This window comes from Myodes glareolus, chromosome 23 (assembly GCF_982192425.1).
Source record: "Myodes glareolus chromosome 23, mMyoGla1.1, whole genome shotgun sequence".
NCBI lineage: Eukaryota > Metazoa > Chordata > Mammalia > Rodentia > Cricetidae > Myodes > Myodes glareolus.
This window is the reverse complement of record NC_142048.1, coordinates 32,690,911-32,708,472: the sequence shown is the minus strand read 5'-3', so window position 1 is coordinate 32,708,472 and position 17,562 is coordinate 32,690,911. Positions and strand designations below refer to the sequence as shown.

The window sequence follows — 17,562 nt, the reverse complement described above, 5'->3', positions numbered from 1 at the left end:
TCATGCTGGAGCCAGGTCAACCTGGCTTGCATCTACTCTTCAATCCCAACTCATCCCTTTCCGTCCTGCGAGACCGCAGTCACCTTCCAAACACCACCAGAGTCTAATTTGCAGAAGGTCAAGATGGTGGTAGCCCATGACGCTGTGCAGGAGGTTCCTTGAGGTCAGAGCCCTGCTTAGTCACGTGTGAGCAAAGCATCTGGGGGAGGGGGCCAGCCTTTCCTCTTTGCCCAGAGAAACGCTGGCATGAGCTCTGTCTACACAGGACAGTGTTAAAACATTCCTGGCAGGCCCTTGTATCTGACTGTTAAACGGTGGGTGTGCAGTATTCGGTATCATTTTTGCATAGGGCAGGAGAAGGCCAGACAAAAGAACTTGAAATAGTCCTTTTGCTTTGTGATACCCATGATGGCAGTTGGAAAGGCTCAAGCGGTGACATCAGCCAACACAGATCAGCGTATGTGAAGTACACGAATGTCTGTCTAAATGAACTAGCAAACTGCAAATCATACAAACAGTAAATATTTATGGGACGGCCAGGGAAAGTGGGATACAGGTTAAGTATTCAGTAGTTAAGAATGGGTAAACTGTGAGTTTTGCCTTTAAACTTAGATATACACGTATGATAGATACATTTATGATATATATTTAGGATATATACATATGTAGATATATATGATGTATGAGTCGTGGACAGACTTTGAACATGCCTATTGAAAACTGAATTTACTTCAGTAGTTATTTAACTGTTTCCTAACAATAATAATCTCTATCAAGGATTTTTGTTTCTTTGTTTCTTTTGAATCCTTGGGTGGGCACAGGGGAGGGAGCAGAAACAACCAATGACAGCGAATATACAAGAAGTTCTTCCGGTGCTTCTCTCTGATTGACAGGTCAGGATTGCTATGTCTGTTCCATCCCCCAGTACCAACTACAGGCACAGGTAATGACTCCAATTATTGCTGAGCCTGTCGATTTGTGATCCCATTTGGGAGCAAGCCGTACAGAAAGAGGCTTCCTCGGCAAGCACTCACGAGGCAGACAGCTGTCCTAACCAGTGACATTCGCCTTGCCCAGTTCTAAAGTGATTGCATTGTGAGACATCATGTTATTTCTCTTCATGAGAAGGAGCTGGAAGAGCACATGGTCAACCCATTGCTTGAAAACGGTGACTAAGTCGGCCAAAGGCTCTAGCTAGTGAGTTGCTGCTCATAGTACCTGCTTTCCAGCATTTCTGTTTAATGCTGCACTGCCATGCTCATGTTTGAAAGTATAAAATTACGACCACCTACTAACTTCTTATCATCTACATATGTATATTTAATGGCTGGAGCAAGTGCTGAGGTACACATATTGATTCCTTACTGCAATTTCATTTACCTACACAAGTCCCTTTATCCAGTACAGTCTTCAGTTCAACATAGCTTATTCATCAAAACGTGAGAGGGGAAAATCAGACCTCCAAAAAGGGGAATGATACAGTGACCATGCTGTCTAGCAAGGACAAGTGTATCACTTTCCTCTGTCAGTTTGCTCCTTGGAAGAACACAGTAGGTCGGAAACCTGTATAGAAATAAACAATCATAAAACACATCTTTGATTACAAATACAATTAAAAGATATTTCAATATGTTTAGGAACTTGGTCTCTGTGTTTGATAGATAAAACTGTCTTCCATACTTAAGTACAAACAAGAAGTTAGTCTGAGGGAGAGAGAGAGAGAGAGAGAGAGAGAGAGCGAGCACATGTAAAGCCCAGAAGGAGGGTGGTTTTCTGTGAGCAAGGCTGTAAGCTCCTTTCTTTCTGGTCTTCATGATCAAAGGGAGGGGACAGAGAACAAATTACAGTTGAAGATGGAATTTCAGGAACTGATGGACGTCGTGGGTCTCATTAACTAGAACACGTTGGCTTCTTTGAGCTGCTGTGACAGAGGACAAGATGACACTCTCTCTCAAAAATTCTTGGGAACAGAAGCATTTCAGGCCAGCATTTTTTCCCCAGATTTTTGGAATGTTTGCATAAGCATCATCAAATATCCTGGATGTGGGGCTGGGGTCTAAGCAGGAAGCTCACTTATGTTGTGTGTATCTTCTGTACATACATAATCTGAAGGTGGTTTTAGACAATATGTCTGTCCACCCACATTCTGACTCTGAAATGTCACATGAGGTTGAGTGTGGCATTTCCCACTTGTGGGATCGCGTCAGTACTCACAATGTTTTGGATTTGAAAGCTCATTTTATTCAGATTAGGGATATTCAGCCTATAATGGGAATAATGTGTTTTAAAGCAATGGATATCTATTCTCTGACAGTTCTGGAGGCCAAAACTCTAACATCAAGATGTCATTAGGGCCTTGCTTCCTCAGAGACTCTTGGAAGAACCCTACAGCCTCTTGTTAGTTTTTGGAAGTGTCCCACAATCTTGGCATTCCTTGGTGTCCTAGCTTGTTTTTATGTCAACTTGACACAAGCTAGTGTCGTCTAAGAGGAGGGACCCTCAACTGAGAAAATGCCTCAATAAGATGCAACTGAGGGCATTTTAATTACTGATGGATGGGAGGGCTTAGCTCATTGTGGGCGTGTCCACTCCTGGTCTATTGGTCTTTGACTTTATCAGAAAACAGGCTGAACAAGTCAGTAAGCAGCATTCCTCCATAACCTTGGATTCAGCTTTTGTCTCTGGGTTCCTGCCCTGCTTGAGTTCCTGCCCCCCCCCCCCAGTGATGGACTGTTACCTGGAAGTCTAAGTGAAGTAGAATCTTTCTTTCTCAAGTTGCTTTTGGTCATGGTGTTTCATCCCAGCAATAGCAACCCTGACCAAGACAGACATTGGCACCAGGACTGTAAGGTATTGTTGTGACAGACATGACCATGTTGTGCTTGAGATTTTTGGGGGGGGGTGGTGGGGGGACAGGGAGTGGAAGGACTTTGGAACTTTGGGCTAGAGAAGCCATTCTCAGAAGTGTTTTTAAGATTTAATGGAACAGCCCACTGAGCTCTTAAAAACACTTCTGAGAATGGCTTCTCTAGCCCAAAGTTCCGTTAAATCTTGGGCAATAACGCTGGGAGCAGTGCCGATGATGGAGGCCTGGCTTACAAAATCCAAAGAGAAGTTTAAAGACTGCCAGGACCATTGCTCTTTTGAATGAAGAATCTGTGGTTCTGGTAAGCCGGGGCTGAGGAATCAGCTGTGATTGTGAGAGACCAGCATCTCTGAGGTAAAATTGTTGTTTGATTTGCACAGTGGATGCTGGTCAGCTGTGTAACATGAGGGGCCGGCTTGTTGGGGTTTCTGTCCTGCCCAGTACCCCACAGCCGGCAAGTCCAAAGAAAATCACACACAGGACTCCATAAGGTTATAAACTGATTGGCCCATTAGCTCCTTATTAGTCCTTGTAACTTATATTAATCCATTATCATTATCTGTGTTAGCCATATAGCTTGGTACCTTTTTCAGTTGTCAGCTTACATGTTGCTGCTTCTGTGGTCTGCTAAGGAGTGGCGGAGGGAGCTTCCTGTTTTCCCAGAATACTCCCAGTCTCTTTGCTCCACCCTTACTTCCTGTCTGACTTTCCCACCTATACTGCCTGCCTGGCCAATCAGCGTTTTATTAAAATATGATTGACAGAATACAGACAATTCTCCCACACCACCGCTGGAGCTGAGAAATCAGTGATAATTAAGAAGATACCAGCATCAGTGGTATCCATCACTGTGTTTCAGCAGCAGCCAAGGTTGGACTTCGTGCTGGCAGCTGAACTTGGTAGTCGTGTAGGAGTCACCCAGGTGGTACCAATTTTGAAGGCACGAAGGTGTCACGGAGAGCAGCTGAGGCTTGGCACTGTGAGGCAAGGCTGGATGGAGTCCGTGAAGAGAACCCCATAGAAACTACTGGTGAAAGTGCAGCCCAGTTACAGCGGGAGACCCCCAAAGTTCGGAAACGAGAGTATCATACCAAGGACAGCAGCAGCTATGGAATGTGTGCTTGAGTTCAGGGGACTGTGTGCTGTGGAAATTTCTTTAGAGGAGCTCAGGAGTTTGGGAGTGAATCCCAGACATCATTGGACACTGATGTATTTACACCGTTGGAGTTTGGTTTGGCTTTTTTCAGACTGTTACTCTGCCCTGGTTCTTCCCGCGTGAAGTAAGAAAGCATTTAACTTATTTTTAATTTTACAGGAGCCTGCACTTGAGAGACTGAACTTTAAAACAGATTTTAGAGCTTTACAGACATTTATATTTAAAGAGAAAGAGGTAGCAAGAGAGAGAGAGAGAGAGAGAGAGAGAGAGAGAGAGAGACTGAGCTTTTAAAGTATTTGAATTTGTAAAGGCTGTGGGACTTCTTTAAATTTATAATATGTTTTATATTGTGAAATTTATTAGCATGAGATTAATTGAGAATGAACAGAAACAGAAAGAGTGTTTATTGTTAAATAGTGGTGTATTGGTGTGTCAATTTGACAAGGGGTCAATTGCCCCAGCTAATTTTGATGTCAACGTGACACAAGCTAGTGTCATCTGAGAGGAGGGACCCTCAATAGAGGAAATGCCTCCAAAAGACCCTTCCTCCCCAGATTGCTTTTGGTCATGGTGTTTCAGCACAGCGATAAAAATCATAATGGCGACACTTGGCTTAAGTGGCATGACCCCAGTCCCTGCTTTTGCGGTCACATGTCTGTCTGCCTTCTGTGTGTCTATCTACATGGCATTTTGCTGTCTATGGGACTCTTCTTCTGAGGACATCTGTCCTTATCACAACAGGATTACATCTATAAAGACAATTATTTACAGGTACCTAGGATAGAACTTTGATGTAGCTCCTTGAGGGACAGAATTCAACAAAGATCCCAGGGTGGGACCTGAGAGGGGATTGAGGGTGTTTGTTGGATAAAGAGTTAGAAGCCTGCCTGAGATAAAGGGGCAATACCTACAGGTACCACTAACAGAACCTTAGGCTACACAATAGCTTCTTATACTATCTAGTGTGACTGAAGCACCCTAAAATGTGACACAGGAGAAGGAGCAAGGGAGGACAACGCTTTCTTTCAAGTTAGATGAAGAGCACTGAATGGTTCTGAGAAGAGCCCACGATCTCACCTACATTTTAGAAGTTAAAGGCACCAGAGTGGAAGTCAAGCAGCTACGCGGGCAGACATTACTAGGTGAAAACAGGTTGGTCAGGAGTGGTGGCAGTAGATGGAGGGAAAGACGGTCTTCAGTGTCTACTGTGAAGATGAATCCAGGAGGATTTGCTGCAGGAGTCAACGTGGCCTAGGTGAGGGGCAACGGGCGGGAGTATAGCAAGAGTGATGGATTTGTCTGGAACAGCCAGGTGGAGGAAGTCCCTGCCGAGGGATAAAGGGAATTCTGGAGAAGCAGCAGGTCTGAGCGGCATCCATAGTTCAGTTTGGGATCATTAAATTTAAGATGCCTGCTAGTTGGTGTTTCAAATGAAAGACTGAGTAATAAACAGAATATTTGGAGCAGGAATTTCAAGGCAAGGGCAGGAGCAGGGCAATGGTCAACACACTGGAGCCTCAGAAAATGCATGGCTAAACCCTGGGGTCCAGCTCAGTCCTAAGAAGAAGAAAAGGAAGGGGAGACTATAGAGTTGTTAGGAACTAGGGGAAGACCCAAGACAGGGCAATGCCGTGGGTCAAGGCCAAGAGAATAAAAGTTTTGAAGAAACCATCAACTATGCTAATCTCTGATTGAAAGGAGAGGCAATGATGTGGGCCAGAGAAAGCTCTAGACTTGGAGGTATAGGATCTAGCTCTTTCCCTAGCTTCTTGATGACTTGTGTTGAGCTACATGAGATCTGAAAATTAATAAAAAAAAATAGATTGCCTTAGAGCTCATAGGAGTTCACAGAGACTGAAGCCACGATCACAGAGCCCGCGTGGGTCTGTGTTAGGTCCTCAGCATATACATTATGGTTGTGTAGCTTGCTGTTCCTGTGGGACTCCTACCAGTGGGAGTCAGGGTGCCTCTGACTCTTTCACCTGCTCTTGGCATCCTTTTCCTCCTCCTGGGTTTCCTCACCCAGCCTTGATAGGAGGCTTTGTGTCTACTCTTATTGTAATTTGTTATGCCATGTTTGGTTGTTATCCTTGGGACGCCTGCTCTTTTCTGAAGGGAATTGGAGGAGGAGTAGATCTGGAAGAGAGAGGAGGTTGTGGGGGCATAGAGGGAAAGGAAACTGTGTTAGGGATGTATGAGAGATAGATAGATAGATAGATAGATAGATAGATAGATAGATAGATGGATGGATGGATGGATGGATGGATGGATGGATGGATGGATGGATGGATGAATGGATGGATACATACATACATACATACATACATACATACATACATTGGTACATAGATACATAGATAGATAGACAGACGGCTTTGCCTCCACCGCCAGTTTATATAGAGTACATGCAACAGCCACAGGATTAATGTACTTAGTGGACAGTTAATGGGGATTCAAACACTGTTCTCAGCACTTAAACTATATTAACTCAAATACCACAAAATCCCATGAGACAGGGACTGGAAGGATAACTGAGCAGTAGAAAATTTGCTGCTCTTGCAAGAGGACCTAGGTTCAGATCACAGCATCCACGTGATGACTATCAGCCTTCTGTACCTCCAGTTTCAGGTTATCCCATGTTATCCCAGGTTAGACCCTCTTCTAGCCTCCACAGGCACCAGGCATGGGTGCAGTGCACTTACATACATACAGGACAGTCACTTGTGTACATAGAATCAAAGCAAATATTTTTAAGTCCGTGAATGGTTATTGCCATCATTCTCATATTATACATAAGGAAGCTAAGACCCAGCTGAATGACTTCTGAGGGCTGGTGAGCTGGGAAGTAGCAAACAGGGGTCAGAAGTCAGTAATATTCGTGGCCTGAAAGTTTCACCACCTATTTCTCCAGTGGATTCCAAAATGCAATGGTAAAGAATTCCACTTTACTTACTTACAATATAAACTCTTAACATCTTTAAGGCATTTGGAATACAACTAATTTACATAGTTCATCAGAAGTCATATTGTTTTTTTTCTCTTTGAGATTATAATATAATTACAATATTTAGCTTTTCCCGTTCCTCACTTCCAAATCTCTCATCTACAGCTCCTTTCTCTCTTTCAAATTCATGGCCCTCGGAAAGCCCTCTCCTACAACTGTATCATGTGGAGAATCACCCATGTTTTCTCCTAGAAGGTTCAGGGTTTCAGGCTCCATGTTTGGGTGTTCGATCCATTTAGAGTTCATTTTAGTGTGAGGGGATAGATACATGTTCAGTGTGGACATCCAGTGTTCCCAAGGTCACCTGTTGAAGAAGATGCTTTCTTTTTCCAGCATTTATTTCGGCATCTTTGTCAAATACATCCCAAGAATATGGGGTATCTTTCTATTTTCAAGTGTCTTTCTGTATCTTTCTGTGCGGAGATTTAAGGTTTTCATTGTAGGAGTCCTTTATTTCCTTGTTAGGTTTTTCCCCAGGGGTTTTCTTTGAGGCTTCTCTTAATTCAGAGTGTTTCTAAGATCCCCTCGGTGTGTTTGTTGGTGGTGGGTAGAGAAGTTATGGCTTTGTGAAAGCTGATTTTGTATCCTGCCATGTTTTTCAATTTGTTTATTATTTCTAGCAGTAATAGAATTTTTGTCATCTTTGATGTATAGCATCATGTCATCTGCAAACAGGCATATATTTGACTTCTTTCACTATTTGTATCCTTTTAATTTCCTTCTTTTGCCTTCTTGCTCCAGCTAGTATTTATAGCATAATACTAAAAAGAAGTGTGGATAGTTTTGTTCCTGCCTTCAGTGGAATTGTGTCAAGCTTTTCTCCATTTAGGGTTATGTTGGCTGCGGGCTTCTTGTATTTTGCTTTCACTGTGTTGAGGTATATTCCCTGTCACCCTACATTCTAGGATGTTTCAGCATGAAATCACATGAACTTTGTGAAAAGCTTCTTCTGCATCTATTGCCATGATTTTTGTTTATAAGTTCATTTTAAGTTTGATTTTTTTAAAGTCCCTTTATGTGACTTATGACGTTTAATTGATTTGTCTATGTTGACCCACCCCTGAATTTCAGAGAGAAAGTCAACTTGGTCAAGCTGGATAACCTTTTTGATGGATATCTGTATTCTGTTTGTAAATCTTTATTGAATATTTTTGAGTCTATGTTTATCAGAACTATTGACCTGTAGTTTTCTTTTCTTGTCCTATTTACCTGGTGGGAGTATTGAAGTGATGTTGGCCTCATAAGAGTTTGGGAGTGCTTCTTTTGTTTCTTCTTCTTCTTCTTCTTCTTCTTCTTCTTCTTCTTCTTCTTCTTCTTCTTCTTCCTCTTCCTCTTCCTCTTCCTCTTCCTCTTCCTCTTCCTCTTCCTCTTCCTCTTCTTCTTCTTCTTCTTCTTCTTCTTCTTCTTCTTCTTTTGTTTTAATAAAGGAGGCTTGATCTTCTTTGAATGTTTGATAGAATTCTACAGTGAACCCATACAGCTCTGGACTTTTTACCTGGTAGACTTTTCATTACTATTTTTTTAGACTTCTGCTTAGTTTAACTTTGGTGGTTTGGCTGTGTAGCACAATTAATAAAAACCCAGAGACAGAAATTGGAGTTCAGCCTAAAGGTCAGAAAGGCAAAAGAGTCGGCCACTGGATCTTACCTCTACCTCAGTACGAAATGGTCATCTTGCCTCCAGTAATCTCAGAATGAGACTGTGTGTGAGAGCTGTCTGCTCCTGTCTTATATTCCTCTATAGGGCTGGGATTAAAGGTGTGCACTACTACCCCTCCGGTTTCTATAGCAAACTAGTGTGGCTACTGGGATGTGTCACCACTGCCTGGTCTATAAGGCTGATCAGTGGGGTGTTTTACTCTCTGAACTTTGGGCAAGCTTTATTTATTTATTAACATACAAATGATATATCACTGCATGATTGATTCTAGAAATTCATCCATTTCTCATAGGTTTTTCAGCTAAATGCCGTAATAGGTTTTTTAAATATTCCCATATAACATTCAGAATTTTTATAGTGTCTGTTGAAATGTTTCCCTGTTCACTTCTGATTTGATTACTATGGGTCCTCTCTTTCTTTCTTTTGGTTAGTTGGGCCAAGGATCTGTCAATTTGGTTTACTGTCTCAAAAAGAACATGTAGTGATATTCTGTTTGTGTTTTAACAAATAAAGTTTGCCTGAAGATCAGAGCGCAGAGCTAAACCACTAGAGGCCAGGCAGTGGTGGCACACACCTTTAATCTCAGGACTTGGGGGACAGATAGATCTCTGTTAGTTCAAGGCTTCCTGGGCTACATGAAATTGATCCCGTTTAAAAGAAAAACAGAGCTCACACAAAGATGACTCCAGAACTTGGGATCCCACACCTTTAATCCCAGCACTAGGGAGATGGAGACAAGGGTGATAGGGAGAGGAATATAAGACAGGAGGAGACAGAGGCTCAGTGCTGTCTGAGGAGACAGTCTGAGGACAGGATCCTTCCTTTGGTCTGAACAATGGTAGAGGTAAAAACTCACTAGTGACTGGCTGCTCTACTTCTATGATCTTCAGCATTAACCCCTATGCCTGACTCTGGGTTTTGATTATTAATATCAATTAGAATTTGTGCTACAAGAACCAGTTTCTAAATTTGTCAATTCTTTGTATTGTTTTCTTTGTTTCCATTGCACTGGTGTATGTTCTGAATTTTATTATTTCTAACCATCAACTGGGCTTGGATTTGGTTCGTTTTTGCTTTTCCAACTTTTTGAATTGCGTCATGAAGTTGTTTATTAGTGTTCTTGCTTCTTCTTCTTTTTCTTCTTCCTCCTCCTCTTCCTCCTCCTCCTCCTCCTCCTCCTCCTCTTCTTCTTCTTCTTCTTCTTCTTCTTTTTCTTCTTCTTTTAATGTAGGCACTTAGAGCTGTAAATTTCCTGCTCTCAATGTATTCCAGAGGTTTTATTGTATAATGCTTCCTTTTCATTTAGTTATGGGAATATTTTTAACTTCTTTTGTGATTTTTGACCCATTCATCATTCAGTAATGAGTTGTTTAATCTCTATGAATATGTGTGTTTGTTAGAGGTTTGTTCACTGTCAAGTTTAAGTTTTATTTAGTGTGTTGTGAGCAGATAGGATACAAATTTTAGTTTATATTTTGCTATTTTGAATGATATCTTTGAAACTGCAATATATTTCTTTTAAGTTGTTTTATAATTGTAGAATGGATGAAGAAAAATAATTGCTTTATGGCTTATGATTATGGATGAAAAGGATTTGGGCATAAGGCAAGGGGATGCAGTGACATCATATGCTGTAGGCATCTTATGCTCAGGGAATGCCATTCATTGCTTCCCTCTCATGCCTTTGCAGTTGCTGGTCAACACCCCCCAAAGAACAAGCGTCCAAAGGAACAAGGAGAAAACAGAATAAAACCTACCAACAAAAAGGCCAAACCCAAGGTTCCAAAAATAAAGGACAGGGACTCAGCAGACTCCACACCAAAGAGTCAGTCCATCATGATGCAAGCAATGGACAACGGTCGCTTCCAGAAGCCTGGTGCTGTGATGAGTCTGACGGCAGGGCAAACTGTCGAGCTACGATGTAAAGGGAGCAGGGTGGAGTGGAGCTACCCCGCCTATCTAGACACTTTCAAGGACTCCCGTCTCAGGTAAGCATCACCGTCTTCCTTTCCACTGTGATCTGCCCAGGGTTTGATTTTCTTCCATCACTTGATGCCTGTTCCCTCTGACATCCACCATCCCACTCCACATGACTATACAATAGAGTGAGCATCTTCAGTATCACTTCTAGGTGACCAGCTTGTGAGAACGAGTATCAACAATAGGATGATGCTCTGGTTTTATTTTTTTTAAAGGAAATACATTTTTCCCTTTTATTGAACAATGGACTCTTTTCTCACATACTATGACCAGATTACACTTTCTTCTCCCTCAACTCCTCCCAGCTCCTCTTCTACCTCCCCTCCTATTTGAATCCATTCTCCTTCTGTCTTTTTTATATTAATAACAGGTTTCTAAGAGTAATAAAAGATATCAAAATAAAGTGTAGTAAGATAAACAAAAAACTCTTACTTTGGAGTTGGACAAGACAAATCAGCAGATAGAAAAGAGCCCAAGAGAAGGCACAAGAACCAGACATCCACTCTCCCACAGACCAGGAATTCATAAAACCACTAAACTGAAAGCCATGAAGTATACACAGAGGTCCTGGTGCAGACCTGTCCAGGCCCTGTGCATACTGCTTCAGTCTCTGTGAGTTCATATGAGCTTTCCTCATGCTGATTTAGACGACCTTGTTCTCCTGGTGTCCTCCATACCCTTTGACTCTTACATTCTTTTCTACCTCCTCTTCCTTGTGATTCCCTGAACTTTGAAGGGAGGAACTTAATGGAGACATCCCATTTAGGGCTGAGTGTTCCAAAGTCTGTCTTTCTGTTCTGGTTTTATAAGAGCAGATTTGGGTTGATATTTTGCTGATTTTGAATAAGATCTTTGAAGCTGAAATACATTATTTTTAAACTCTTGTCTTTAAAGAATAAATGAAGAAAACTGTTTTATGATTATGGTAGAAATTAGTGAAATTCTTCCCACAATTAAAAAATTGTCACTCATTTCTCAACTTTATAGAAAACCATATGACAAAAATAAATAGAAAACTTGACCTTTGTAGGAAAACCTAATGCACAGAAATGAATAATTAATAATTCATTTAGTGAAAAAGTAAGATATTCAATGTTTTATGTTCTTTTAAATAACCATAAGGAAAACCAAAATGGCCAAATGGGTTCCTATGAGCAAACTGCCTTGAGACTAATTTTAATTACTTTAAGACCTTTCAGCTGTATGTGATGAGTTTTACTTTTGTGGATATATGATTGGGACAGAGACCAAAGATTTGTTGCATCTGAGTGACAATCTTCTGGGGCGGGGCTTCTTCAGGGGTAGTGATTAAGATGATGGAAAGTGAAAAGCTGGTGCTCGGTGGTAGAGATCTTATCTAGTGTGTGCAAGGTTCTGGGTCCAGAAATACATACAGACACACACACACACACACAGACACACAGACACACACACACACACACAAACCCGTAGAAAGCAAGAAAGGAGAGTCTACTTCAGATAGTACTGAGGGTTCTGAGTACCAGCTATAGCATTCAGGAACATTTAGGTCTTGGTTTCCTTGGGCACGGAAGGAAGGAGTAGGGTGTCATGATTACAATAGTCTATGTGATGGCTATTTTTGGTTGTCAATTTGACAACATCTGGAATTAACTGGAATTCAAGTGGCTGGGTACACTTGTGAGGGACTTTTTTCTTAGCTTTATTCTATAAGTTCTGTTCCTTTAGAGAATGCTGACTAAGACAGATTTTGCCACCAGAAGTGGTTCTAGAGCAACTGAAGTATAAGGATGGATTTTTTTGGGTATCTGGAATAGGCTTTCCGATTTGTCAATGCCTACAGTTACTGACATCTCTCCAACTACTGAAATCTCTCCTAGAATCTCAGAGTATTAAAAGTTCATGGTGTGAAATGGAGACATATTAAAGATGGATACAAACTTAAGGAGACAAATGTATTTGGTTATACTGATTCACTGATTGTGAGAGGCAGCCGTCTTTGTGATTCTTTATATAAAACTTTTTGACAATTTGAAAAAACAAGGAAAATGATGATGCTGGTTGGCTGTTCCTGAATTCATGGATAAAATGACAAGGGAAAAGAGTAAGCTGCATAATAAAATTATCCCACTTAGAGCATCTCAGAAGATGCTGAAGGACCACAACAGCTCAGTGATGAGACTGACCTTTCCCAGATGCATATAAACATTTCAAAGTAACCCCTGATAGAGAATCTTTCAGCAGCTACTGAGCTCAAGACCAAACCAAAGCCTATAAAGTTGGCTTAATTCCAGCAAAAATTCAAGTTCCAGCCTTGGAGGGTATCAGCAGTTAAAGTAAGGGTAAAGAATGGGATCTTGTAACCTGGGACAGAGATGAATTGGAGGACCATATTGAGACTGAGAATTGGGACCCTCAGATTCTCAGATGTTTATCTCACCTGAGGAAGTAGTTTCTCCACGCTCCGCAGAAAATGCAGCCACACCCCCATCCTCTGAAACACTGCTGTGCTGTCTAGCTTTACGTGAACTTGACACACGCTACCATCATCTGGGAGAAAGGAATCTCAATTTCAAAAATGCCTCCAAAAGATCAGGTTGTAGGCAAACCTGTAGGATATATTCTTAATTATTCATTGATGGGGGAGGGCCAAGCCCATTGTCGGTGGTACCATCCCTAAGGTGGTACCATCAGTGGGCTGGTGGTCTTGGGGTCTATAAGAAAGCAGACTGAGCAAGCTGCAGGAGCAATCCAGTAAGCAACACCCCTCTATGCTGCAGCCTTTGCGTCAGCTCCTGCCTCCTGGTTCCTGCCCTGTGTGGGTTCCTGCCCTCATTGCTTTGGGTGACGAACTGTTATATGTAATTGTGAGTGAAGTGCACCCTTTTGTCCCCCTGTTTCTTTTGACCGTGGTGTTTAATCACAGCAACAATAACCCTACTTAAGACAATTGCCTTTTCCTCCTTTGAGGAAATTAATCCTTACTGGCAGTGGCCTTCTCTAAAGGATATGCTAGGCAAGACAATACTTACATCCCTCAGGGCCCAGGAAGAGTTGCCCCTAGACCTATAACCAGACTTAAGGCTAAGCAGGCTCCTAGGAGGGAGGTGGAATGTGTAGTCCATGAGGTGTGCTACACTACTAAAGGACATAATGAGTTTGCTGATTCTTTCAAGTAGAAGTCTGGGGAATATTGTGGGAATGGATTTCAAGGGTGTGGCATAACGGTAGAAGGAACACCAAACTGGATTAGGCTGAGTTTCTTGATACGGGCTTACTGAGTGGAGATACTGGGTTTAATATGGAAGCTAGCACAGATTTTTATAAAAGAATGTCAAAAGTCTGTACTGTTGGCTGAAGCGTTTATCGAAAGACGGCTATCTGAAAAGGAGTTGGAGATGCCTGCTATCCCTCGACTTGTGTTGATGAAGGGATTTTAAGACTTAGGGAATTTGCAGTGCTAGAGTAAACCGGCATGCTGTGTGAAACCCGATCCTCCGTAATTCGAAGGTCTATAAGACCTGTCTTTCGCTAATCCTTGAAGAGGCACAATGGTGAGGGGGCACCAACACATCTGGAGTGTGCTTTCACTCCTTTCTTTGTGCCACACCTTAGGGCTGGAGATGCTGCTTCTCAGTTGGATAAGTTAATGCAGTGGGTTTAATTGGAGCCCAAAGCAGCTTTGACCCAGGTGGCAGCACTGAGTCTCCATGGCAAAGAGATTGTTATCTTAATGGGCAGTGTAGGCAAAGCAATATTGACAATGGCCTAACCCTAACAGTCAGAACAGGTAAAGTGAACCTTATGGTGGCATTACCTTTGGTACCAGCTAATCAATCATGGTGTTGCCAGGTATGGAATAGATAAGAAGCCTACTGCATTGCTGTTTAATGGTCTTTTTAAGTGGAAAAGTTCTTAAACAAATGAAGGAAAGGCTTCATTTGATTGTGGCAAAAAAATAAATAAATAAAAAAGGGATCTCAGGCCGTGAACCAACTTGAGCAAGCTTGCAGACCCAGAACCACTTGAATAAAGGAATGACCACATTTCCTTGAGGAAGGACTTTGATAGAACGTCTATCTATTACTGTCAGCCTTTCTCCACTTGTGCCCGAGGAGGACCTACAGCCTTTTATAGGGGCAACTGCTCACCAAGGGAAAGGAAACAATCAGACTTTCCAGGGTTTATTGGATACTGGTTCTGTATTGATGCTGATTCTGGGAGACACCAAGAAACATTGTGACCCTCCTGTTAAGTAGGGGCTTATGGAGGTCAGGTTATTAATCAAGTTTTGACTGAAGTACGACTCATAGTAGGTCCCCAAACTCATCCTGTGGTTATTTCCACAGTCCCAGAATGTATGTTTGGGATAGATATGCTTAGAAGTTGGCGGAATCCTCACGCTGATTTCCCAGCCTGTGAGGTAGGAACTATTATGGTTGGAAATGGAAGCCTTTGGAGTTGTCTCTGCAAAAGAAAATAGCAAATTTTCCTATTATTCCTCTTAGTGTTGCATCCCTGGAGGAACTGCAGAATTAGTGCCACCATTGAGGACTTGAAAGATGCAGGGGTGGAGGTTCCCACCCCATCTCCCTTTTACTCTCCTGTCTGGCCAGTGCAAAAGACAGATGGGTCATGGAGAATAACAGCTGACCATTGAAACCTCAGTCGAGTAGTACCCCAATTGCCACTGTTGTACCAGATGTGGTGTCCTTACTTTATCAGATTAATTTATATTCTGGTACATGGTGCATAGCTATTGATCTCGTAATTGTCCTTTTCTCGGTACCTGTTCATGAGGACCACAAGAAGCAATTTGTTTTCAGTAGGCAAGACCAGCAGTATACCTTTACAGTTTTACCCCAAGGATATATTAACTCTCCAGATCTGCGTCATAATTTTATTTGAAGGGCTCTTGATCATCATAATTCCACAAAATATCACACTGATGTCCTATATTGACAATATTATGCTGATTGGACCAAGAGAGCAAGAGATAACAACCACTTTGCCCTTGTCGGGAACACAATACACACACCAGATGATGAAAAATAAATTCAACCAAAATTGAAGGGCATTCTATCTAACTGAAATTCTTACGAGTCCAGTGGTTTGGGGAATGCAAATATGGTCCTTCTAAGGTGAAGGATGCGTTATTGTACTTGGCTCCTCTCACGACCATGAAAGAAGCACATTTAGTAGACCTATTTGGATTCTGGAAAGTGCATTCCTCACTTGGGTGCATTACTCCAAACTATATACCAAGTGACTGAGAAAACGGCTCCATTTGTGTGGGGCCCAGAACAGGAGAAGGCTCTTCAAGGGCTGAGCTGCTGTGCAGGTTGCTCTACCACTATAACCATAAGAGCCGGTAGACCTGGTAGTACTTGAAGTGCCAATGGCAGATGGGGATGCTGTCTGGAGCCTGTGGCATACCCCATTGTCGCGTCTGTCTTATCAGCAATGAAGACGCAACACCAAACTCTTCTTAACTGTGATTTATTCAGGACCTTAGAATAATCTTCTCACCCTTTCATTATCTCTCGTAACCTCTCTCAACCTCTTGCCCTGGGGAAAAGTCAGTCTGCAGCTTAAATAACCTCTGGGTAGCCAACCCCAGCAAGCCACGTGGGAGACGCAGATAGGTCCAGAAACGCGGAAGCAAGCCAGATCCTTAGCGTTAGCCATATATGGAGTTGTTCACATCTGAGAGCACTCACCGTTGGGAAGGTGGAAGGTGGAAATCAGCACCACCTGTAAGGCGTGGCATCACGTGGCTCTCTACAGTTCCCCCTTTTTGTTTTAGATGCAACAGGCAATAATAGCCTTGCATCCTGAGCGTGTAAGGGGACTGTCCTGCTTCAATGGCTGTAATGGCTTTAATAATCATGGCTGCTCCGCGCTACTGAAAAAACCTGATCTTGCATATACACCACAGGCAAGCCAGGGAGACCAACACCAAGAGGTCTGCTAACATTCCCAAGCCCGCCCACTCTTTTAGATGTTTTATGGCAGTGGAGTTTCAGGACGAGACTCCTTCAGTCATTCCCGCATCCACTCAGGTAGAGTCCATGGTGACAATGATCATCCTCAGCTGCTCCATCTCGGCCTCCAACTCTCCAGTCCAATTACCTAGAAGATAACTAGACAATTGCTTAGACAAATTTATAGCACGGTTCAGGTAATAAACAGTCACTGCATCTGGGATCGTAGGGTGTAATCCTCCAGCTGCATCAAGAAGTCCATCAGAGGCGTGCTGGACACTACGGGCTTCACTTCTCCATTGGCCACACTCGGCAGGGCATAAACCCCATTAGACATTGCCCCTTCAGGGGAAGCCGCGCCACCGAGGCCGGTTCGCACTGCTCCGCTGGTTCCCCGGCGTGCGCGGCTATGGAGCCCATGGCGGCTCCAGTCCCAGGCCTCCCTGTCTTCCCCATGGGGCTAGCCTTGCTCTCCGCAGCTGTGCTGGTGGGGAGCGTGGTGGGAGCTGTGACCGAGGCGGCATAGGCCGGCACACCTCAGGGTCCACGCTGGAGCCGCTGAAGCTCATGGGACTGGTGGGAGAGGTGGCGAACAGGGTCGCTTCCTCATTAGCAAACTCTGTCAAGAGGGCTTTCCAGTTTAAATTCTGTCCTGGGCTTAAACACGCACGTGCTAGCCATTCCAATCACCAGGTGTCATGCAGTATCTATTCAAGGCTTTCACCTGTGCCACAGTAAAAGAGGTTGTAAATTCTCACAGATTTAGCCAAGGACTTAATCACCTTAATGTTCAGGGGTACTTTGTACCTATATAAGGGTTTTAAGCAGTTCTTAAAAACTTAAGTTACACCATGTAGAGGTAATACGGTACTGCCTGTTTATTGCCAGTCTAAACCTTAATTGCGCTTTTATTATGATAATTACGACCTGCCTG

At 42.8% G+C, this 17,562-nt stretch overlaps 1 protein-coding gene across 1 annotated transcript in view; it reads left to right on the top strand.

Annotated features, from left to right (window-relative positions):
* The window catches only part of Pdgfrl (platelet derived growth factor receptor like), a 53,247-nt gene that overhangs the window by 1,793 nt on the left and 33,892 nt on the right, over window positions 1-17,562 (top strand). The window contains exon 2 of the mRNA XM_048441725.3: window positions 10,376-10,673. Within this exon, the coding sequence (XP_048297682.3) occupies window positions 10,376-10,673 (298 nt within the window). The remainder of the gene's footprint in view (window positions 1-10,375; window positions 10,674-17,562) is intronic.